Here is a 25,640-nt window from a genome sequence, read left to right on the forward strand (position 1 = left end):
TTTAAAATGTTACATTTTAGTCCTCCAACGATCCCAGGTTATTAATAGAGCTTTCGTAAGCTCGTATGAACCCCAAATTTGGAATTTGATATGGCATAACAGTTTGATGATTGTGTATTTGGAATATATTATTGTATTTATGGAATATACATTTTGTTTGATTGTAGTTGCTCCGATAACGATTATAGCATCTCAGGCTCGGACTTGGCGACCAGGTCAGGTATGGGGTGTTACAGAAATAATTAACAAAAGTAACTATTTAGACTAACTTCTTTTTTATTAACCATATATTTAGCTATTTGTTTATCAATTAATTTAGTTTAATTTTTCACATAATGTTATATTATCCATGTAGACTTTGATGTGTTATATTATTGTATTTTCATTGGTTGGTTTAATAATTCACTAACGATGTTAAACCTATGTACCATAATAAAGCACATATTAATAGTTTAAGTACTACATATGATACTTTTAAAGTACAAGTACCACATTGACATTTATGAAAGAACATGTACCATAATAAAACACATATTGACAGTTTAGGTACTATATTGAATATTTTCAAAATATAGATACTACATTGGACATTTATGAAAGTACAAAAACCAAATGTGATATTATCCCTATAAATATTATTTGTCGAGTAAATCCTAATTAAAGAAATTTAATTTGTGTTACACTGGATAGGAAATAGACCATTTATTTTGAAGATGTTGATCATTTAACGTACGTACGTACTTATAAAAGAAACTGCAGTTGTATTTTGCTTATTATTTCAACGTCGGTCCTTCTCGGCCTTCCACTAATAACCAAAAAAAAAAAAAAACTAACTTTAAATTTATTCCCCTAATTTGTACATGAAAGTAAAAGTATACAATTCAACAAATATAATCTTTTTTTATTTTATTTTGGCTTTCTCTATTTCTGTATATCACTATTCACATTTTCTCTTAAGAAAGGGACGACGGTTCTTGCACGATCCCCCTTGCATGCCTCATGCTCTTACATTTACGTACAACAAGCCTTCACCTCTGCTAATCTCCCACCTATTTTATGCTTATTCGACGACGTCCCAATTTATGCAAGGTCCCGTATATAAAACTAAAACAAATTGAAAATAAAACCCAAAAAAAAAAAAAAGAGTATAATGAGCCAATAACAAGGATTAAATGGGGTAAAAAATGGAGGTTCTGAGATGGCAAGGACTTCAAGTATGAATATATCTGCCCAAAATTTTCTATGTGTGGCTTTGGGTAGAGTTGAAAATGGAAGATATAGTTATTCAACTTGGAAATCAAGGAAATTAGGGAAAGAAGATATGTTATCCATCAAACCCTCTAAGTCCCATTCTCCCATTCTCAAGTTTTCCGCTTCCCAATGATGATTTTCTAACCCAAACGCCTCCCCTACTTTAAAGCTTTGATCAGTGTTGTTGAAGCAAGTATTATTATTATGGTGGTGGTGGTGGTTGTTGTTATTGCTTTTCCTATCAATGCTGTTAATGGCAGCATTGCTCTCTTCAATGCTTCTACTCTCAAGTGGAGGAAGTGAAAAGTCCCCTTCCAACGCTATTTTCCCTGGCTCTAAAACCCCATAATCCCCATATAATGCCTCTCCCAAACCACCTTGTGTCAAGCATGTGGGCAGATCCAATAAACCTGCTGCACCGCCCGTTTTATCGTAACGGTTGATGTTGAGTAGGGGGAACGGATCGAATTGGTTGCCTGTACCCATCGGTGGCATGGATATTGTTGATGATGAGGATATTGAGTCCATGCAAAAGGTCATCGCGTGATGTTCGTGCAGAGGGAAAATCCCTCCTACGACATCCCTGGGCTCCGATGAATCACTGTTGTTGGGTGATGAGGATGTGGATGTGTTGTTTTTCAATCTTTTCTTTAGTGTTGAGTTCCAGAAATTCTTTATTTCATTATCAGTCCTTCCTGGAAGACGAGCCGCGATTTGAGACCACCTGCAAATTTCGGAACCAAATTAAACATAATAAGACATCACATGTATCTATCTATAACCAGTATATAATATAAAGTTTTCAACAGAGATGTTAACATTTGTTGCATTAAACATGATTTGACTAATATCTCAAAGTGAAAATGAAAATGAAACCCCAGAAAAATGAGTGGTGCACATGGTGGCTGGTGCCGGTGTGTGGCCGGTCACTGGTGATCAGTTTTTTCAAATGCATGAAGTTTTCTGGAGGGGAAGATTATAGATCAGAAGTGCCATATTCCATGGGATTGAATAGCCCTTAACTATCTTAGCTTAAACAAAGGCTATATAAATTTCGAATATAATATTCATAAGCGATTCTAAATAATGAACTACACCAAGATACATAAATATACGTATGACATTGGCCTTTTGGAAGAGAAATGGAATAGAAATAGAACCTGTTTCCAAGTATGGAGTGCAAATGTATGATAAGCTCTTCTTCTTGAAGAGAGAAGGCGCCACGTTTGAGATCAGGTCTCAAGTAATTAATCCAACGAAGGCGACAACTTTTGCCACACCTTTGCAGACCAGCATTCTTAGCAATGTCACTCCAGCAGCCTTGTCCATTGGTTAACATGTACTTCATGAGTTTCTCGTCCTCTTCTGGTGACCACAACCCCTTCCTCAGCTTCATCTTGTTGGTGGTGTTGGTGTTGGTTTTTGGCATATTAGGATCAGGCTTCCTCATTGCACAGCTGGGTGTCGATCTGATGTAGTGGAGCCTTTTCCAATCTTTTTAACTGGTTGGATGGAGATAAGAGAGAGGTATAATATAGGTGAATGATGTTTGCAGCGGAGAGAGAAGGGGGAAAGAAGGCTTGATGGGGTGGTAATGGTGATGATGATAGTGATGGGATTGTGGGGTTCGTTTGCTTTGGAATATGAATATATTTATATATGTATTGAGGGAAATGGAAAAAGGGAGTGTTTGTTAGTTGATGGGTAGAGTGGAAAACGGATTGGAGGGGGACCTCCCTTACCCTCACACATAGGATTGAGGGATGGGATGGTTGGTCGTCTTGTCTTTGACTCTATCTTGTCTTTTTCGATGCATTTTTCTTCACTCACAAGGTAATCATCATATGCATACGAGACACCACCAGTTTTGCTTCCACTTCACATAATGCTCTCTCTCTCTCTCTCTCAAACCACACGTGTTTTTGAAGGATAAGCCTATGCCCCATTAATTGTCCCCATGGAAAGAGAGAGAGACTGTCTGCAACACAGACCAGATGAGACTTACAGACAGACATATAGAATAACAGACTCCAAAACAAATGGTCAAAAACTGTTTTTAGTCCTTATACTATGCATAAGTTACAAATTTAATTCATATACTCTAATTTGATCTATTTTTTTTTTCTATTTTAGAAATTTCAATCTTGGGCCAAACAGTAACAGTTAAAATTATTATCATTAAGTTCTGGATTTAATGCTTGTTTTCTATTTTAATCATTTTTAGTCCGTATTCATTAACTAAAATAGTATGGCATTTGTTGCACTATTTTTAGAACCGAATTAGACCGAAAACTAGTTAGGGTATCGATCTTGAACAAAGGGTTGGATCGGTTGACCCACAAATCATTCGAATTGGTTGAACCGACTTTTCTTTTTTTTAAAAAAAATTTAAAACAATTTATTTAATTGAGCTAACAAGCCGGTTAGACCTATTCGACTACAGTTCGATTCTAAAAACCTTGCTTTTTTGTGGGTATTATATAAAAATAGCAATGTGACATACCATTACGCATGTACAATATATTTGCGTCATAAGATTTTAGAAATGAAAATATTTAACTTAATGAACTTAACAACTATCATTTAGTCCATATTGAAATTTCAAAATTTTCAAAAAAATATCAAGACTAAATCTGTAACACACCATAATTTTAAGGACTAGTAGAGGAATTTGACCAAAACAGAAACTACTTTTACCCTATACAATAATAATGTAATACCTTTTAGCTCTCCCTCCACATAGATGTTTTCCAGATGAGAAACGTGAATAATATAATCTGGATGCATGGTTCATAGTATTTGGAACATGAACCAAATAATTAACTCAAATATGCCCATATCTACGCCACCCCGGTCCCTCCTTTCTTCTCTCATTCTTTTGGTCTAAAAAGCATTCTTTTCCTTCAAGGGATCTTTCTGTTAATAGTAAAGTAGTCCCATTACCATTACTAAAAAATATATATGTGCAAGTACAATACCTAATAGCATATCTAAATTAAGCAACTGATCCAAATGATATGATTATCATCGAACCAGCAGTTAATATTAATTATTACTTCAGTTGAGACTATGTACGCAATATATGTTATACAGCGGTTTAGAGTCGGATTTAGGGTTTTAAAATATTATAACAATATTTATTTAATTTTCAGAATTATATACATTATAATCTATTATTAAATCTAAAAAAATAACGACTTATATTTGACAGTAAATTTGTATTGACTGTTAGGGAAGTCTTTCCCTAATACAAAATGCCTATATGTTGTCCACCTTGGCTTATTTATTTTTTTAATGCTACCTTATATTTTGACACACACAAGATGATATTGACAGGACAGCCGTTCACAGACCCAGGCATTATCATTATTTGATATTACTTCATCAATCAGGTTTCCCTTCACTTGATCAACTATAATCTTCCCAAAACCTTCATTGTCCTTTTCTCTTTTTTATTTGTTTCCCTTTGCTTACCAAATTGCCTTCCTTTCCTGCATGCCAAGGAGAAAATTGCATGTAACGTTTCCACTCAAGTTTATCTGATATGTATGAGAGGGGTCTTAGTCAAATTATTCAAAGTATATATATATATATATATATATATATATTGTATTTATGTATTTGGACAGCGATTGCCACAAATTGTGGCAAAAAGTGAGGGGAAAACTGTCAAGCTACTCAAATGTTTCAAAAGTATCCTCTTCATCATATCAACAGCTGTCGAGGGGGAAAAAAACCCAATCTTTTTCATGCTTGCAAGGATGTTCCAAGCAACAAACTGCTTAGTTAAAAAGACAAGAAAATACACCTAGCTAGCTCTAGCACATTAATTGTACTACATTTATAAATGAATATTAATGGATCAGTGAATGTGAAAGCTATAGTACGTTCATACGAGCGAGAAAAATATGAAATAGGGTACCTGACAGTGCGACCAAAGCATGGCCTGCAAAACAAGTTGGCAAATTATAAGGTTTTGGCATCGAAAGGTGGCTAATTAGATATGAATTCATACTTAAAAGAACATATACAATGGTTATTTGGGTCACTTTTCTTCTTCTTTTTTCTCCCTCTTGATAACGGTTGTTTTATGTTGCAAATCCCTTGGGGTTGACTTTGATACATTTATATTTTAACAGTATTTTGGGCTGGGTATTGCACTTTGAGATAGTGAATGCAACTTGTTACCTCTTTGGGCTGGCTATTAGGCCTTTAAGAGATCCATAGTAACTTTATCTTATCATCCATTTATCAGGCACTGGCGGCCCATGTCTTTTTTTTTCTCTCTAATAAAATCCCCGCCCAACTTATGTAAAGTGAAAATATAATTTATTTTTAATTTAATACTCAACCTTTTTTTTTAAATAATTGATAACATATAAGAAAATGAAATTAAAATAATATTATTTCCATACATATCTTTTACTTTGTATATTAAAGACATCATTTTTTTATTTCATAAATTTACTTTATATATTAAAGAGATAAATTTTAATTTATAAATTAATTTTGTATATAATTAAAAAAGAAATATATTTATCTTAATATATAAATTAATTATAATTATAATTTAAATTATTCAAGAGATAGTATATAAATTATATCTATTTAAATTAAAAGATTTTGCCAACCTATGCATGTCTTGAAAATAAATTAATTAATAAATTGTAAAAGTTACTTAAGATTTTTAAAATAAATAATAAAAATGTATATAAAATTTGAAAATAAAATTACAAAAGAGAATGATTTTTAAAAATTTTTAGGTTTGTTTTATTTTCATATTTTTGAAAACTTTATATATTTTCTTACCTAAAAATTAAATGAATATTTCAATTTTTTTCTAAATTTGATATGAAAATATAATAATTTAACATAAAAATTTTCCATGTGTCATTAAAATAGTTTTAGGCCTTGTAGTATATTATATACTAGTTTCTTTTTGTGTGATGCACGAATTAATTATATGTATTAATTAAAATATTTTTCAATTTAATAATAAAAAATTAAAAGAATCAACCACACAGGAAAAAAATTGAAAGTAACATAGAAAAATATGTTGAAAATTAGAAAATTGAAATATTATTATTTAAAATAATTCTATACAATAGTTTTAGTACATATCTTTTAGAGATTTTTTAATTTATAAATGAATTCTTATATATATGTTAATATAATTTTTATATATTGTAAAAGAGATAATATATTAATTTTAATATATAAAAATTATCATTATAATTTAAAATATTCAAGATATAATATATAAACTTTATATATTTTTAAAAATTAAAAAATTACTAACAGTAGCATCTCCTGAAAAAATTAATTAATAAATTATAAAACGTACTTAATATTACTAAAAAAATGTAAAATGTGAAAATAAAATTATAAAATTTACTTAATATTTGACCGAGGAGTTTAGAGGTTTTTGTACTCGAGTAGATGATGTGTTTGATTGAGTTAATAATAATGTTAGTAATCTAGACTCAAAGATGTTTAGAATGGAGGAAAACATTACTTTTCTAATGTCTCAATTCCTCATTGCATATTCACCTATCCTTATGTTAGAACATTCATGCTTATATTTGGTATCTTGCTTGCAGATACTTGACGGTTTACTTTGGTTTCTTAATGTTAGCTCTTTGTTTTCATATATTTCAATTTCTCTCTTTTAAGCTTTATTTGGTGGTTTTTTTATATAATAAAAGGGAGAAGAGAACAATAAGGTAAATTAAATTGGTATTTGGTTGATTATGACTAATCTTTTAATGCCAACATTTTAGTGACCAAAATTTTCAATCTCAAGTCTTTGTTTTTAAATTCCTAAAATTAAGTCATTGATTCAAATTGAACTTTAACAAGGGAGTAACAAATTCAAAAACAAATTTACCAAAATGTTTTGTTATATCAAAAGGGAGATTGGTAAACTAGCTTTATTTGATAAATTGTTTTAATATAACAAACAAAAGTGTTTTTGAATAAAATTTGATTTTGAACATAGAATTTATAAAGTTCAAAGCATACAAAATATTTCAAGACTTCCAAACATCTTAGAAAATGTTTTGAACTCTTAAAATATTTTGGACAAAGTTCAAAACGGTTTTAAACTCTTGAACTTAATTGAAACAATTTTAAATCAATTGAAAAACTGCTCCCTACAAAAAGTATCAATGTTTTCCAAAAAATCAATACTCATATGATTATTATCGATACCTAAATTGCTCATTGACTTTAATAAAAAATTGAACAAAAGCAATAAGTATCGATACTTTTCTAAATGTACTGATACCTATTGAATTTATCGATACCAATTTTTTTATTGATACCACTTTTGCATACTGTTTCTATGATTTTTCAAACAATGACAAAAAGCATCGATACCCATTAAAAAAATTGATACCAAAATTGCTCACTGACTTGAGTAAAAAAATTGAAAAAAGCAATAAGTATCGATACTTTTCTAAATATATCGATACCTATTGAATTTTATCGATACCACTTTTGCATTCTATTTCTATGATTTTTCAAACAATGGCAAAAAATATTGATACCCATTAAAAATATCGATACCTTTTATCAGATATCGATAAATCATCTTTAGTATCGTTATAAACTAACTTTAATGGTCATTGAATCATGCATTAAATGCTACTAGTATCGATACTCAAAAAAAAATATCGATACATTTTGTTGCAGGTGAATTTAATTATCTGGTACTTTCATCCCCAATGGTTTTATTTATTTTCTCAACAACCACAACAATTGAAAATCAATTAGATGGTATAAATACCAACTTCTAAAGGTTCTACCAGAACAAGTGGGATTACAATCGATCAAATGCTTCAAGATATATCAAAAATCCATTACCAATCACTTTATGTTTTAATTCTTTATATTCTTATTGCAAACACTTGTGAACATTCATTGTATTTTTTATTAGCTCAAGTGTTTTCCTTGTATTTGTGCTTAATTGGCAAATATCCCAATCTTGTGAGGACTATTTCTTTGTTTGCTTATTTGTTATTCTCTTTCATAGGGTTGAGTCTTAAGGTTTGGGTAGAAACCTTAAAGGAATTGCAATATTAAGATTTGGATAGAAATATTAAGGGAATTGTAAGGTTAAACCTTGTCATCAAATGTTGTCAAATTAGTGAATTTGAGAAAATCCTTAGTTGTGAAAAGCTAAGGTAGTGGAGTAGGCAATTGGGGCTGAACCACTATAAATCATTGTGTTCAATTTTTCTATCCTTTCTTTCAAGCTTCCACAAAATTTTTAAAAGGCCCACCCCCTCTTGGCTATTTCTAATGATCAATCGAGCTAACAGAAAGGAGTGTCATTTGTTGTCTCAGCACCAAGAGATATACCTTCAACATGTGGACCGATGACCAGAATAAAAGTTATGAGACTCGAACGGAGATTGAAAGCCTTAACCTTGCACAATGTTTTGGTCGACAACAAGAAAAAAAATTTTGTGGCCACTTTGTGCTAATTTGTTAGCCAAATGAACAAATGGTGTAATATGGTCAAGGACAAACCATGGATACATGCGATGTGAAAGGTTTTGGTTGCCATAGCTGATATATATGTGTTTTATTAAATTGCTCCAAAGATACAAAATTTACTAATTAAAAGATAAACTTGAGTGCCTCAAATGCAATCCTGTTATACCATTTCTTGAAACTTACTATGCTGTCCTTTTTAACAACTATGCCTAGATAGTTTCTTGGTTACTACTGTTTGAAAACCTTCATAGAAAACCAAAATATCCCCAAATTTTTAAAGTGTTTGCACCCATAGTAATGATATTTGTAAAAAGAAAAAAATATTCGATTATTTGTTAAACTTTATTTATTACACAAATTGATACTAAGATATGTGTTAAAAGAAACAATTTTTTTTTTGGTTTTACAACATGTTTAACCAATTAGTTGTTTAGTTAAGGATATATCCTTAAGTTATAGTTGCATCCATTTACACTTTGTGAATGCCATTCTATCAACAGGTGGCTGATGGTCGGCATTGACTAAAGTCCGATGAGTAGAAGGCTGTGTATACTAACAGAGACAAGTAGGAGCTAAATAAATTCATTCTATTTTATCGTGATAATTACAAAACAAAACCGATGAATATATACACACAACTGACTACCTAATTGCTATTAACCAACCGCTAACTAACTAACTAACAGTTCTTTAAGACTCCCCCTCAAGTTGGAGAATGATATGTATATCTTTCATTCCCAACATGGATATCAAATATTCATGCTGATAGATCCCTAAACCTTTTGTTAAGATATCATCTTGTTGGTCCTTTGTAGGTATATAATGTGTTTTTACAAAGCCTTGTTGAATCTTCTCACGCACGAAATGATAATCGATTTTTATATATTTTGTCCTCTCATGATAAACCGGGTTAGTTGCTATCTGCAGTGCTACTTGACTGTCACAGTACAACTCTGCTGGTTTATGAAGTTCAACCTCAGATTCCTCGACCAATCTTTTTAACCATACTAATTCAGACACTGTGAAAGCCATACATCTATACTCTACCTCTGTTGAAGATCGTGACACTGTGTTTTGTTTCTTAGATTTCTAGTATACCAATGAATCTCCAAGCTTAATGCAGAATCTTACTGTTTACTGCAAGTAAAATTCTAGACCTTGGATACTTCCGTATGTACCTCACAATACGTAATGCAGCTTCATAATGAGCACTTTTAGGTGCTTGCATGAACTAACTAAGATGTTGAACAACATATGTAATATCTCGACGCGTGTGTGTTAAGTAGAGTAACCTTTCAATTAACCTCTGATATACACTAGTATCTTTTAAGGCTTCACCTAGTCTAGAGTCACTCACTCTCTCATCATACTCCCTTGAGGTAAGCCTTTGATTTTGTTCAAGTAGAGTTGATGCACAATAAGCTCCCTCTAAACCTGAATCGGCTGTGAGTTCCAGGGTATATTTTCGTTGGTTTAGCACTATTCCTTCTTTAAATCTAGCCACCTCAATTCCAAGAAAGTACTTGAGATGACCAAGGTCCTTCATTCGAAAATTCTGATGAAGAATGCCCTTGAGTTCAATTATAAGATCATTATCTTTCCTTGTGATTAAGAGATCATCAACATAGATCAACATCATCACCAATTTACTACCTTCTCTTTTTGTAAACATAGAATAATTATGTAAGCTCTGCACATAACCATTGAAAACAAGTGCCTCAATCAGCTTCATATTTCATTGACAAGAGGCTTACTTTAATCCATATAAGAACTTGAGTAACGTACAACCTCGAGGCTCCCATTGGTTGTGAAAACCTTCTGGAAGAGTCATATAAACTTCCTCATGGAGATCACCTTGCAAAAAATCATTGAACACGTCCATTTGAAACAAAAGGCCAACCAAACATGGCTACTAAAGCAATAATTGTTTGAACCATAACCTACTTTGCTACCAGAGAGAACGTATCATGAAAATCAATACCTTCGTGTTGATTATAACCTTTAGTAACCAATCGAGCCTTAAATATTTCAATCGAACCATCAAAATTGTACTTCACCTTAAAAACCCATTTGCAGCCAATAGGTTTCTTACCAAGGGGTAAATCCACCACCCTCCATGTACCATTTGCCTCTAAAGCTTGAATTTCTTGTTTCATAGCTTCTACCCATCGTTCATCAACAATTACCTCATGATAGGTATGTGGTTCAATAATAGAAGATAAAGAAATAACAAACTCACGTGTATGAGAAGGTAAATGAGCCTATGAAATGCAATTAGAGATAGAATTCGTACCTTGATACAGTGAAGTTGATGAAGAGGATTGAGGATGGAAAAAAAGTTAGATAGCCAAGTTGGTGGTCTACTCACCCGAGAAAATTTTCTCAAAGGGGCAAATGGTATTATAGGAAAAGAGGAGACAGTTGTGTAAGGGGATAAAGTATTAGGTGTAATAGGCAACGGTTGGGTTAAAAAATTCTTATGAGGAAACAATAGGAATATGAAGAAACTCATGGTCAAAATCATTTAAGGAATGTGGGAATAAATATGAGCCTTTAACTAGAAATTTAAAGGGAAAAATGGTTTAATGGAAGATAACATCAGGATTAATAAAAAAAGTTTTGGATTGAAGGTTAAACAAGAAATAACCCTTTTGAACTGAAGAATAACCCATGAATATGGAAGGTATGGTTTTGGAAGTGAATTTGTCATGGTAATTGGTCATTGTGGCATAACAAAGACAACCAAAAATCCTAAGGTGAGACAAATTTAGAACCTTATGATAAAGCATTTCAAACGGATACTTCCAACTTAAAACTAATATAGGCAATCTATGATGATATAACATGCTGTTAACACACACTCACCCCAAAATTTGATTGGAACATGAGATTAGAACTTAAGGGCTTGAGCAATGTTTAACAAGTGTTAGTGTTTACGTTCATCTATGCCATTTTGCTGTGGAGTATAGACACAAGAACTCTGATGGACAATGCCATTAGAAGAAAAGAAATCCTTCCCTTCGATGGTAAAAAATTTTGAACCATTGTCACTTCTAATCGTTGTGATAAGTACAGAAAAATGTGTGCACTTACATAATGAATTGTTTGAGGATAACAAATGCATTACTTTTGAGTCTAAAAAGATAGACCTATGTCATTCGAGTGTGGTCATCTAGAATAGTTAAAAAATACTGATGTCTACTATGTGTAGAAACACCATATGGCTCTCAAAGATCAATGTGTATAAGGGAAAAAAGTTTGTCTTCACGAGAAGTACTAACAGAAAATGGTAAGCGAATCTGTTTTGCAAGAGGACAAACATCACAATGTTGAATATGATCATTATGGGAGAAATTACAATGTAATTGAGACATTTTAGATAGTGTGTTCATAGATGCATACCCAAGCCTCACGTACCACAGTGCACTACCATTAGAATGTAAAGAAGATGATAAATATGCATGTGATTGTGTGACATGTGATAAGGATCTTGAAGAATAAAACTTTGAGAAGGGTGATGACTACAAGATGTATAGACCTCTTCTAATTTTACCAATCCCCTTCATCTCGCCATTGTAAAGGTCTTGTAGAAGAAAAAATTATGGATAAACTATCACACAACATTTGAGCTCTTTGGTTAATTTTGAAATAAACAACAAATTATAGTGAAAATCAGGCACATGTAAAATATTGGTCAAGGTACGGGTAAGAGACAAGGTATATGTGCCAATGTGTGCAATTTGGGTGGTTTCACCATTTGACAACTGAATGAACGATAGAGAATTACATGCAACAGGAGAATCCAAATGCTGCAAGTCAAACGTCATATGGTTTGTGGCTCCTATGTCAAGAATCCAATCGTGACTAGGAGAAGCAAGATTTATACCTGCCATATGAGCAGCAGCCTGCACTATCGACTCATTTCCAAGCAAATTAAGAATTTGATCAACTGTAAAGAGAGGTGTCTTACCAGGAACAGAAGAGGCAATACTGTTGGACGATGACTCATTTGAGGCAAGATCAAACATACTTGTTGTCACAACATTATTGACAGAGGATCATTTTTTTCTAGTAAGCTTATAATCAACTGGATAGACCACAAGTTTATAGCATGTCTCCTTCTTATGACCCTTAATATGACAATAATCATATACACTATTGAAGTGTTTCCTTGGCTGAGAAGCAAATGAATTTATGTATATGTTGTTGGTTCAGTAGCCAATAAGGATCTACTAAAATTATGATGTTGTCCCTCCTCTTGAACTAGTATGGAATATGCTTGGTTAACAGAAGGTATTGGCTGCATTAACAAGAGTTGACTACGTACCATAGAATAGGAGTTATTCAATCCCATGAGAAATTGAAACAAACATTTTTTATTTACATGCTCAGTGTTTTTCCAAGATGCTTCACAATTACATAATGAAAACGACACAATCGCATCCAATTCATCCCAAAGCAAACGCAGACGAGTATGATAAGCTGAAATCGAAGAAGTACCTTGAGAGAGCGAGACAATTTCCTTGTACAAGAAGTACACACGTGAGCCATCAATTTTATCAAATTGTTCCTTAAGATCCTACCAAACCAATGAGGCGTTGAAAGCAAACACAATCCCTGCAAAGAGCTATTGAGTAACAGTGTTTAAGATCCAAAAAAGAACAATGGTGTTGCATCGATCCCACTGAGCCAAAAGTTCCAGTGGCAAGGCATCATGAGAATAAGAACCATCAATAAATCTTATTTTGTTCTTGGCAAGGAGGGTTATTCGGATTGATCGACTCCACAGATTGTAATTTTTAATCCCAATCAACTGATAAGACACAAGCAGCATCCCAGGTGTATCTGACGGGTGAAGATAAAGTGGATGACTAAAGTCAATTTGGTGTTCTTGTAGAGTAACTATGATTATGTGGAAAAAGGAAAACAAAAAAGTACAGATCTAGAGAAGAAAAGAAACAAATCTAAAATTAGGTATAAGAAGGAACTTGAGCAAGCTGAACCATTATTGACTAATGGCAGCAAGTTGAACGGAAGCAATCACCGACGGTGGCTCTGATACCATGTCAACTAGTGGCTGATGATCGATTTTGATTGAAATTCGATGACTAGAAGGCTGCGTATACTAATATAGACAGATAGGAGTTGAATAAATTCCTTCTATTTTATCGTGATAATTACAAAAAAAAACCAATGAATATATACACACAACTGACTACCTAATTGCTATTAACCAACTACTAACTAACTAACAATTATTCAACACATTCAAACTGTTTGATCAACCTATATATATAATAAATTAATTTTGGTCATGAAAGGTTAGCTTGCTTTCATTAATATGTTTAAATTTACTTATTTGATTTTAGTACTGACAATACCAGAAGTTCCTTTATCCATGATTCTAACAAACTTTGTTCATTGTGAAGTAAAAGTAAGGTTCCAAAAGTCCTACTTTTTATTCTTCTGTTTTTAAAATTGTTTATTTATGATTGTGGATTTGAGTGTAAAATATATTATTTATATGTTGTTAATTTGTTAAGGAATAATATTTGGCACTACAAGTAGGATTAAATGATTGATAAATATTTTATAAAGGTATAGTAAAATATTAAAATAATAAGCATGATAATTTTTAAAGTTTTTATGTGGAATAGAAAAAATAAACCATAAGTATACCAAATATTAACCTATTTTTAATTTATTTATTAATAAGGTGATCGATAGTAAATAATACTCATACACGAATGATCTTTAGCCTAATAAATATAAAAAGACAGCCTAGAAACTTGGTTTGAAGTAAAAACTGTTAATCCTTATCCCAATCCCAATCCCAATCCCAATCCCAATCCCAATCCCAAATCACTTTGACTAAACAAATCAAATTTTGAACAAGTAAGAGGCAGACCTTGCCTTTGGTCAGCCTTGGCGTCTCAACCCAGCCCATGGTTTCTTTTTTTCCAAATAAAGATAGGTGATTCTGAAATTAAAACTTCTCATTGGCCATGTTATGCCCCCATAGAATTACACCAAGTAGTAGACACTAAAGATATCACATGATGTATGCATTTCCATCAAAAAGTCATGCTGACTAGAAAATTCTAAGTTAAAAAAGGTTTAGCTCTGCCTGCCCGCCCTTTCTGTTTTGTGGTTACAAATCATATTTTTTTATTTTAATCGCAAAATAAGTTAGTGGCAGGGTGGGGAATCATTATCCGCAACGCTTTCGATCTAAGCTGTTATAAAAAGAGACGGACCCGTGTACTCGGCTGCACCATCATTTATATATATATATATTATAATAAACAATATAAACGAAATTAAAATAAAAAATAGTTTAAATTAAAAAAAAGTAAATATGTTATATTAAAATATTAAATATCAAAATAAAATTTTGGTTGAATTAATAAAGAAAAGTTTATAAATATTTATGACATCGTTAAAATCTTAATATCCGTAAATTTTATCTTGATTTTATTAAAAATGTCCTCGTAAGAATATAAGTAATATCAAATATGCAAGAATAATTTAGTAATTTTCAACTGATAGTAATTTAATGAAAAGTTTAAATAATAATGTGAAAGATGGACTTACTATCCGTACATTAACTATTGAACTTATTTGTGTTTTCTCTTCATGTTTCCAGAACCCATTCGCTTTGCATACCTTTCTTCCATCCAATTACTTCTTGTTATACTTATATATGATAATATTTTTTATTCCACCATCAACAACTACTATAACCAAACCCTACCTAGTTTCTTCTTTTTCTCTGTTTTCTCAACCAAACCAACCTTTCTGCACTTCTTTCTTTCACTCTCCATACCACTCTGCTCTTCAATTTAGTTTTGGGGTTTTTTTGGAGGCTCTGCTTCTAGGCCTTGCCTGCCCAAAAACATAATAAAGGAATCCATTTCAATCGCAACCGAGACGGGGATGTTGCAGCTGTTCTTCACAATTGCTTTCTCTGCGGCGCCGTTGACTCTATATGTCCCGCCTGTGAGGAGTTTGAATCTCTTCGTAGAGACCATGGAGGATCTGGCAAGGGAGTCGCGGGTGTATACCCACAGGCTTTACCCACGTGCACGCTTCGTCTGGTCTAGGCTCTTGGATTGCATGCTTTGCAACTTGAGTTTAGATTAGAGTTGGCTGTGTTGTGCTGTGCCATCTCCTAACCCTACTTTAATCATTAGATCTCTTTCAGTGTACATATGGAATTTTGGTTTCTTTTGCCTCTCTGGCCGTGTGACAAAGGCTTTTCTTATTGCCAGGAATAGAAGTCAAAAGCATTCTTTTGGTGGTTCCATATATGTTTCTTTGTGTTGTATATATATCTTCGCGGGATCCATAGAGTGATTGGTGAGTGTTATTTAAAGTTTATGCTATCAACCCTTTTTATTTTAATCACTAGTCTATATGAAATTCCCCAGGGTTAGGGTTTTGATGTAATTTTTGTATCTGCTTGTGATGGGATTCTGAAATTTGATAATGTATCTGGGTTTGTCCGTTTCCTCATTAACCTTTGTATCAACTTCAATTATCAATCTCACTTCCAACAATAGGAAACCCCTCCACTTGACTTCAAATTGGACGCTGAATCCCCATTCGACGCTAAATTTGCAGTCAAGCTGAGGTGGATTCATTACGGTTAAGTTGCTCAAGCTTTATTTAGCTCGATCATAGGTGATGTATTGTTGCCTGCCTAAGGCTTTTGATGTGGTATGTATGTTAGCAGAGTATGGCAGTTTGTATGTGTTGTTGGGTTTTGTTGCTTACTCTGATCTATGAAGAATTAGGTAGATAAAGATGATGGGAGAAATTGTCTGGACGTTGCTAACAGATATGGAAATGCAGTGGGAGGACAAAATTGAACACAGAAAAGCCGTACTCATGTATCTTGTCATAAAGACAGAACTTTCTTTAGTATTAACATACAATGAATGCTTCATTAGTAGTGTTAAATGTTGATTTGAGTACAAACTGATAGTCAAGAAAAAAGCGAGAGAGAAAGAAATAAAGAATCATGATGTTGGCTTTTTATTCACTGAAAAGGGTTTTCAATACAATTATTAAACGCTTTGATTTCAGTTTTCTTTTCTATGTCATCAACAAATGAATCAAGTAAACTACAACTAAACAGAGAGAAAGCTACACAGCTTACACTCATAAGAATGAAAGAATGAAGACATTTGAGTTTTGTTTACTCAGACATTGTGCAAGGCTTGAGGAACCAAAATACATCCAACGCTCTTGCTTGTCTTCCATCCGTAACATTAACATTATTAACAACAGAAGAAGAACAAGAAGATACACTGCTTCCTGCTTTTTCTGTCTTCATATCCTTGTTTTGCTTCACTTCTTGAAGGATCCCCCTCTCCTATGGACACATCATATACAAATATAAACTAAACAAATCATACCGAAAGCAAAAAGCATGCATACTGAAGAAGCTAGTTGCATACCATAAGTCTGGATCTGGAAGCCTTAGAAGGGGTGACAGTGGTTTTGGTAGGGGCAGAAAAGCACTGAGGAGAGGGTGGATTGGTCCGTATTTGCAGCAACCTTTCTTCTCCTTTGTTTTTGTGCTTCACATCCTCCAAATTTAGTGAGATATTAGAGGGTGCCATGTTCTCTGCCTCATCACCATGTGTTCTGTTTCTGTTTCTGCAACAATATCATCCAACATGAATCAAACTTAAAGATCTTTTAAAATTAGTTTTTCACATAAGTGATACTTACATTTTCATCTTTTCTTTCTCGTTAGCAATGCCATGTTTCTCTTGACCCAATTCAAGCAATGGTTTCCTCTCTTTGTCCAACTCACCCAGAACCTGGGTCTTTTCATCTTGAGTGTTTTCCTCTCTCTCTCTCTCCCTAGCCCTGCTTGCCAACTTCTTTAACTCGTTGCAAAAATCACTTATATGACTCAGTATATCCCTACCAGCAAACAAATTCCTAGCTGACGCACTACTTTTCAGAGGCCGTATCTCGTCACTTTGGGACTGGAGTATACCATCTGTTATAATGGGTTTATTTTTTTCACTGCTGGACTTGATTGCCGCTTTCAAAGACTTAGCTTGGTGATTAGGAAGAGGAGTTGATAAATTTGGGTTATGGTTTTCACTATCGTCGAACTTTGAAAAACTAGAAGATTGAGTTTGTTGCCCTCTTCTCTTCAATTTGGCATCTCTGAAAACAACACAACACCCAAAAATGGAATAAGATGTAAAAAAAAAAAACTGGATCTTGAAACCAAGACATGTTGTAAGGTAATTAAGTTGCGTTTAGTAAATACCCTTGATTCAGTTCCCGAAATGGGAAGTTTCCAGCTCCACCGCCAGGAACTGATCGTCGTGGAAGCTTCAAAAGATTAACAAAACAAAACAAAAAATAAGGCAAATGGTCCATAAATACATGCAGCAGCATTGTAGTATCTGGAACTAAATGGAAAGAGGCATAAAAGCAGAGAATAAAAACCTTAGAAGGAGGAGAGGGCTGAAGGAAATCCTCAGCAGTCTTGGGATGGTTACAGTCTGCAGTATCCAGATAAGAAAAAGTTCACAAAAAAAGAAATGAAGTGAGAGGGCAGAGGAGAAAAGGGAAAAGAAGAGAAATGAAAGGGTACCAGGAGTGCAGAACCAGGCATCATCGTCGATGGAAGGTTGGTGAGGGTCAGGGGCCAAGAAATCAACCCATTTAGGGGCGTTGATGTGTTCGTAAACGCAGTCCTCAACGAAGCGGGAGTCTATTCTGGTCCAGTCGATTTTTGCTGGTTCCATTATGCGAAAGCCAAAAAAGTATGGGATTTGCAGGAGGGGAGAGTGAGATAGGAAAATGCGTGAATAGGCTGAGTTTCTATTCTTAAGTGTGAGCGAAAGTGAACGTTATTACGTTACGTTAGTGGGGTCCTTCTTCTTCTTTTTTAATTAGTATTTATTGTTTCTTCTGACCGTTGGGGATCCCTTTTTTTTTTTTTAGTTTTTTCAATCATCGGCGTGTAGTTTACTTGGTCTTGATGGCAAACCACTTCCAGTGTGGGTTTGTGGAATAAGAGAGGCTGGGTAGGGCAGAATGATTTTTTGGGGGGTACCAACTGCCACCACTTATTCCATTCCAATTCAATATATGAAATTAACATTTAATTATTAAAAATGTAAATAAAAATGAACCGACTGTTTACTTCAATTAAATTTAAAGTATTAATTACAATATAAAATGATGTATTAAAACAAAAATAGATAGAGCGGAGGCTGTATTCTGATCCCTACGTGCCAAAGGGAATGTGATTTTCTTTCTTTTATGCCAGAATCTTACTTAAGATTCAATCTTTTACTTCATTATACAGCATTCCTCACTATAATTACATTACTTCTTTTTAATAATTGAAGATGCTAGGGTTTCATCATTGACTTTATCTCTCCACCAACAACTAACACATGTTTTTTTTCTATGATATTCAACATTACTCTTTTATAGGATAATTTCAATATATGTTGGAGAAAAAAATTTTATTTGGCTATATATGTTTTTTTTTAAAGAAAAAAGAAAACGCGTGTGTGCTTTTAGTCACATCAGCTGAAAACACTTTCTATAACATACGTTTTCACTAAAAATAGATATAATTTCTTTTGGTCAAGTGGTTAAATGTTAATATTTTTGTCCCTGAGTCCCGAGTTCAAATTCTTCTCCTACTTACATTCATATTTTTTATTTCATGTTGTTTTAAGCTTTTTTTATTTTTAATTAATATTTTTGACATAGTAGTTCTTTTGGTTAGATAGTTAGATAATTGTGATTTCATCTTTGAGTTCTAAGTTTGATTCCTCTTATAAACATTTTAATATGTATTTTTTATTTCATATTGTTTCAAAATTTTTATTATTTTTAATTAATGTTTATAATTAATAAATATATTATTTTTAAGTTTGTTTATTTTAATTAATCTTTTAACTAATAACTCTTTTATTTATAAAATCGATAATTATTGGAAATATCATTGTTTTTAGTAAATATAATTTTTATATGTGTAATATTTATATTTCAATCCATATAATGAGTGTAACATATTGACATTTTATATATTTTCATATGTGTATTTGGCATAATTATTTGAAATATTTCACATATAGGCATTGTCGAAACTACTTTTTTTTGAAAAAAACAAAAAAGGTTTAGTTGTCGACTTAAAAATGAAAATTGGGAGTCGCCACCGATCTTTTATTGAGGTGTGATCGGTTCACCATTAAAAATAAATTTTAGATCTGCGAGATTTGAGAAAATAGGTCCGGGAATCGGTTACGTACGAGGAAGGTTGCATCCTCGTAACACCCAAAATTGGCACCGAATCGATTGTTTAATGTCTTAGTGTAGGGAATTAAAATTTTAAATACGATTCTTCTTCATTTATTAATTTTACCAAAGATGCTTGGATAAATCGAGGTGAATGCTAAAGATCATCTCATCTCAGAGTAATAAAACGTCATACCCAATACGTTAGGACATGACATTTTTAGTCCTCGAGAGCGAGCTTGTCTTTTGATTTTCAAAATTTTTGAGGTTGAAAAGGGATATTCAATTGCTTGAAGTCAGATGAAAAATTGAAACCCAATACGTTATGGCACAATTCCTCAAAATTCCTAGCATTGAACACAATCCTTATATATATATATTTAAAATCTTCGTTTCGAGAGAATGACATATCGCATCCAATACATTAGGACATGTCGTATCAAATTCCATGAACGAGTTTTTGTTTTGATTGAAGTATATCCACGATTATTTAGATTCAACGAGGAGGATTAGAACCCAATACGTTAGGGTTCAATCCTTTCGAAGATCCTAAATGTCGAGTATTGCATTATTTTGAAAACTCTTGTAAAAAAGGGGTTTTAATGTTTTAATGAAACTAAATATTTTAGATTAAAACGATGGGATGGTAATATACAATACGAAACTATAATTAATGAGCTAAAATATATACCAAATAATCATCAATAAACAACAAACACTAATAAATAACATAATACATATGCGGGCAATAATATCCAACACGCACCATACAAACACAAATATCGACATTCAACAACTAAATGAGTTAATCATCGATTTTGGAACAAGAGCTAAGCGAAACGACATAAATAAAATGTAACAAGTTTTCAAATGAGCAATGAAATATGTCAAAAGGTTCGAAATAACTACTATGTGCAATAATAATATACAAATAAATTTTCAAATAAACATTTCATAAAAGAGACTCAAAATATGTATATATGCTAGTTCAAATAAGTGATACATATAAAATGCAAAGAAAACCTTACAACAGTATGTATGCTAAATTTAGATAATAGTAATTTAAAATAATAGTATATACATAGTAATGACATATAAGAGTTAAATAAATAAAATAGAATGACGAATCTAAAAGAATAAGGTTTTCATGCATAAAACTATCATTTGAAAATAATAATATAATTATATACACATATACTAAAAATTTTATAAGAATAATAATAATAATAATATTACATACGCACATATACAATACTATCTTAGAAACTAACTTTACATAAAACATATATATAAAAATACAATGAAACAATAATAAAGATAAGTATGATAATAAAATAACAATAAATTACTTAAATAAAAAAATAAAAAAATAAATGACCAAAAGGATTAAATCACAAACAACATCGAATCAATGGAAAAAAAAATAAAATTAAAGAAAAATAAGAGGACCAGGCTGCAAGACGCGTATTACATGAGGGCCTGATTGGGAAATATCCCGCTTCCCCAAAACGCAGTGTTGCAAGCCGGGCCGGAATGGAACGAAAGCAGAATGTGGGGGCTAAATCAGAAAATAAAAAAAGGACTTAATTAAAAAAAACGGAAAAGGGAAGGGCAGATCGCGCAAATATCCCTCCCTACGCCAGAACGTGCGGGTCAAGCTGCGTCTAGGTCGGGTCATCGGGTCGGGCGCGGGTCACTTGGTAACACGACGCTGTTTTGAGAGCCACTGATTCAGGCCCCAAACGGCACCGTTTAAACCCTCTCAAGCAGCGAATAAAGGAAACCCTAAAGGGTTATTCGGCCACCATAAAGAATAGAACGAAAAAGAAAAGAAAAACAGCTTCTCCTCTCTCCTCTTGCACCGTTCTCTGGCTAAACCGTCCATGGATCCTCCGGTAGCCACGAATCCAACAAGAACGACGACGGGATCACAGAGGTAAGTATTCTCTTGACCTAAAGCTCCTACCCTCTTTTTTACAAGAAAACCAAAAAGAAAAAAGAATGAAAACCGAAAGAAAAGAAGAGAAAACGAAAGTGGTAATCACCTTTTCGAAAACCAAAACTGAGAGAAAACTTTTCTCTTTTTTGTATTCGATTTCTCTGTAGATATTTTTTGTATTCTGATTGCTTGGGTATTACAACATATTTTTGTCCTTTTATATTATCTATTTACAGAGAAAATGAAAAAATCAAAACAAAAATCCTCATCTCTCACTTTGCTCTTTTTTTTCTGCCTCTTTGCGCCGTTGTTGTCTGTTCCTACTGCTCCTTTGTTCGTCTTTTGCAGGTACGGTGCACAGAGGTGAAGACGTAGAGGTACGGAGGCGATGGCGCATGTGCGAGGGTCGAGGCTTGGCACGTGCGGGAAGGCGATGGGGCGTTTGCTGCGGCGCTAGGGACCCTTGCTGTTAGGGTTTTCTGATTTTGCGTCGTTGGGCCACATAACAATTGGGCCACCGTATTGGGTCAGATTAGGTTTGGGCTTAATTGGGTTTGGGTTAGGGGTATCCGGGCTAGCTGATTTGGGTTTGGTATTGGGCTGTATGTAATGTATTTTGGGTTAGATTTTTATTGGGCTAATATTTCTGTATTTTTGGACTTTTGGACTTATTTTTAATTTTTTTTGTAAGGGCCGGGAAAATTAGGCCTATTACAGGCATAATGATATTTGAAATATTTTACATATTTGAAATAATTATTTGATTTTATAATATTAGAAATCCCCATACTCCCACAATATAGGTGGAGAAAATAAATCTTTGACATATAAATATTCTGTATAAAGAAAGATATATCTAAAATTTAGTCAATGTTTTTAAAAATAATTACATATTTATTATTCGATTTTATAAATAAAAGAGATGAATTAAAAATAAAAAATTTGAAAACAATATATTTATTAATTATAAAATTTAATTAAAAATAATAAAAAGCTTGAAACAACATTAAAATAAATACATATTAAAATGCTTATAAAAGGAATTGAATTTAGGATGAAGAATGAAATTACAATTATCTAATAATCTAATCAAAAGAGCTAATGTGTCGAAATATAAATTAAAAATAAAAAAAAAGCTTAAAATAACATGAAATAGAAAATACAAATGTGAGTAGGAGAGAAATAAAACCTAGGACTCAAGGACAAAAATACTAACATTTAACCATCTGACCTAAAGAGATGAGCTATTTATTTTCAACTGACATGGCTAAAAGCACACCCTATAGGATGCGTTTTCATTGTTTAGACGTATTTTCCTTTCTCTCTAAAAAAAATATAGATCGAAAATTTTAAAGAAAAAAAACAGCATGAATTTTTTTTCAGCATATATTGAAAAATTAGTTCTTTTTTATACTAGGGTTAGATTTGCTGCAACTATGAACATATAGATAAATAATAGCTTACAACACCTCCAGCCAACAATATACCAACTTAAGAACAGTGTTTTTTTTTTCTCCACTAACCAAATATGAAGACATTTCCACCGGCTGCACCGTATTGCATTGTACCTTAGCATGACATTACATTTGTTACATACATACAGACAGGGAGGCTTATGGTTACAAGCACTTACAATTTCAATTCGATTGAAAATTTAATAGAAATTATGTTTTTCACGGAATCATATATATTATTATGAAAATATTTTTATCTTTTTATATTTTATATAAAATTAAAAAAAATTATACATAATAATATTTCAATAGTTCTAATATAAATTTTTTATACAATACTTAAAACTACACATAATCTTCCTACTCTTAAATAATATTTCAACAATTAATAGGACGATAAATGGGCTTCAATGCATTTAAACCCACCTCCTCCTACTCTAACAATAATAATGTTCGATATCTCACTTAGCCAGCAAAGAAATAAAACTAAGCTATGAACAACAAATGTGAAAACAGAAAACAAAATAAGGTCTACTTCTTTTATTGATAATGACTTTGATAATCTCAAAATGATGAAACCGAGTCTAGGATTTATACAAAGAGATTAGGAGCTGGAAATAGTAATTAATGCTCACAAAAATCCTGCATTGACTTTCCCTGCAACTGACTAACAAAAAATACCAAAAATACAATAGCTTAGAAACTAACTACCTGACTAACTGAAGAAACTGAAATACAGTTTACCTAAGCTAATACAACACGTGCTAAGACATTTCTCTAATATCCACCTATCTACCTGTCTTTTGAAAGCTCTTCAAACCTGTTTTCAACCTTTAGTTTGCTTCAAAATTTGCAGAAAAGTAACTCAGACAAAGGTTTTGTAAACGCATAAGCTATTTGGTCTTGATTAGGCACCTGGCCAACAACCAAATTTCTAGTTGCTACCTTCTCTTGAATGAAAAACAGATCCTATTCAACATGTTTAAATTTGAAATGCAACACGAGATTGGTTGCAACAACTCCTCCTGAGTTACCACACCAAAGTTGAGATCACCAAGTAAAAACTCGAGCCACAGAATCTCTATTGTGGCATGTGTCATACTCCTATTTTTTGCCTCAAAAGTAAAACGTGACATAATATGTTACTTCTTAAAGCGCCAAGCTATTTGATTCCCACCAAAGAACACAAAATCCAATTGTTGATTTTTGATTGTTGATATTAGCTCCCCAATTAACATCAACAAAGCTACCCAAAGACAAACATGAGGTAGGTTGAAAAGACAAACAATGATCCATTGTTCCCTGGAGATACCTTAAGATGCGCTTGACAACTTTAAAATGAGCATATAAAGGCTTTTTGCATGAATTGTTAGACCTTGTTGACAACAAATGCAATCTTTGGCCTTGTAATCACTACGTATTGAAGTGCTTCCACAATGCTATGATATTTAGACTCATTTTCAATAGGGATACCAACTTGAGCAGACAAGAAACCGTTGCTAACCATAGGTGTAAAGAACCTTTTACTTGATCTACATAAAAGAAATTTTAACTTAGTTCATAACTTAAAGATTAAGCCAGAGGCGTACTATGCATAAAAAGGTGTGACACATCTTTTAAGTTTCTGAGAATCAACTAAACCTTGACTCTGATACCAGACTTGATATAGAAAGAGTGTGAATGAATGTGGAAGAGGATTGTAAAGTTTGTCCAAGTTGCAGATTTGACTTAGGGCTCTAGACGTTCAGAAAAAAAACTTGGATTCTGACACAACCTAACACACAATTAAATCCAAATTAGATAAAAACAATTAACTATGATAAAGAAAATAGAACAATAAATCAAAGATTGGAACAATAAAGAAGAAAATAAAGAAGATAGATGGAAAAGATAGAACATGACATGTAGAAGTCCTAAGAAGCCTTGGAAACAAGAAGAATCCACAACCCCCTTCAAGTGACTCTAATTTCCCTCTAAGAAAGAAAACTTGGCAAGAAAAAGTTTGAAGATTATCCCCATAATCTGAAAAGATTATTAAAACTCTTCTAAAAGAAAAATCAAGAGAAATTCTTAAAAAGAAAAACTCAAAGAGAACTTATTAACTCAAAAGAGAAGTTGTTGAATAATAATGAACTGATCTTTGTGTACAATGTAAAGGCCTTTATATAGGCTAGCTAAATAAATGTAAATAAAACTCTTAAGTGTAC

The 25,640-nt window shown here is 32.6% G+C and overlaps 3 protein-coding genes across 3 annotated transcripts; 1 reads left to right on the forward strand and 2 right to left on the reverse strand.

Moving 5' to 3' along the window:
- Nucleotides 1-826: 826 nt before the first annotated feature.
- Nucleotides 827-2,888, reverse strand: LOC105791777 (transcription factor MYB83). Its single transcript, XM_012620007.2, has 2 exons — nucleotides 2,412-2,888; nucleotides 827-1,975 (listed from the first exon to the last, which is right to left on the reverse strand). The coding sequence occupies exons 1-2, from the start codon at nucleotides 2,699-2,701 to the stop codon at nucleotides 1,282-1,284; spliced, it is 984 nt and encodes a 327-aa protein (XP_012475461.1). The 5' UTR covers nucleotides 2,702-2,888; the 3' UTR covers nucleotides 827-1,281.
- A 12,481-nt stretch (nucleotides 2,889-15,369) lies between these two features.
- Nucleotides 15,370-16,403, forward strand: LOC105791780 (hypothetical protein). The gene has a single exon (XM_012620011.2). It carries the CDS (start codon nucleotides 15,688-15,690, stop codon nucleotides 15,892-15,894), a length of 207 nt encoding a protein of 68 aa, XP_012475465.1. The 5' UTR covers nucleotides 15,370-15,687; the 3' UTR covers nucleotides 15,895-16,403.
- A 362-nt stretch (nucleotides 16,404-16,765) lies between these two features.
- LOC105791779 (hypothetical protein) lies at nucleotides 16,766-18,599 on the reverse strand. The gene is made up of 6 exons (XM_012620009.2): nucleotides 18,377-18,599; nucleotides 18,229-18,284; nucleotides 18,047-18,111; nucleotides 17,491-17,940; nucleotides 17,214-17,415; nucleotides 16,766-17,128 (listed from the first exon to the last, which is right to left on the reverse strand). Exons 1-6 carry the CDS (start codon nucleotides 18,528-18,530, stop codon nucleotides 16,952-16,954), a joined length of 1,104 nt encoding a protein of 367 aa, XP_012475463.1. The 5' UTR covers nucleotides 18,531-18,599; the 3' UTR covers nucleotides 16,766-16,951.
- Nucleotides 18,600-25,640: the final 7,041 nt, after the last annotated feature.

Source organism: Gossypium raimondii, chromosome 8 (genome assembly GCF_025698545.1).
Source record: "Gossypium raimondii isolate GPD5lz chromosome 8, ASM2569854v1, whole genome shotgun sequence".
Classification (NCBI taxonomy): Eukaryota; Viridiplantae; Streptophyta; class Magnoliopsida; order Malvales; family Malvaceae; genus Gossypium; species Gossypium raimondii.

Excerpts from the sequence above, each read along its gene's own strand:
- LOC105791777 (XM_012620007.2), bottom strand. The coding sequence starts at position 2,701 with ATGAGGAAGCCTGATCCTAATATGCCAAAAACCAACACCAACACCACC. Across the intron at positions 1,976-2,411 it reads CACTCCATACTTGGAAACAG|GTGGTCTCAAATCGCGGCTC; the intron begins GTTCTATTTCTA and ends CGAAATTTGCAG.
- LOC105791780 (XM_012620011.2), top strand. The coding sequence starts at position 15,688 with ATGTTGCAGCTGTTCTTCACAATTGCTTTCTCTGCGGCGCCGTTGACT.
- LOC105791779 (XM_012620009.2), bottom strand. The coding sequence starts at position 18,530 with ATGGAACCAGCAAAAATCGACTGGACCAGAATAGACTCCCGCTTCGTT. Across the intron at positions 18,285-18,376 it reads TGCCTGGTTCTGCACTCCTG|ACTGTAACCATCCCAAGACT; the intron begins GTACCCTTTCAT and ends TGGATACTGCAG. Across the intron at positions 17,941-18,046 it reads TTTCGGGAACTGAATCAAGG|AGATGCCAAATTGAAGAGAA; the intron begins GTATTTACTAAA and ends TGTTGTTTTCAG.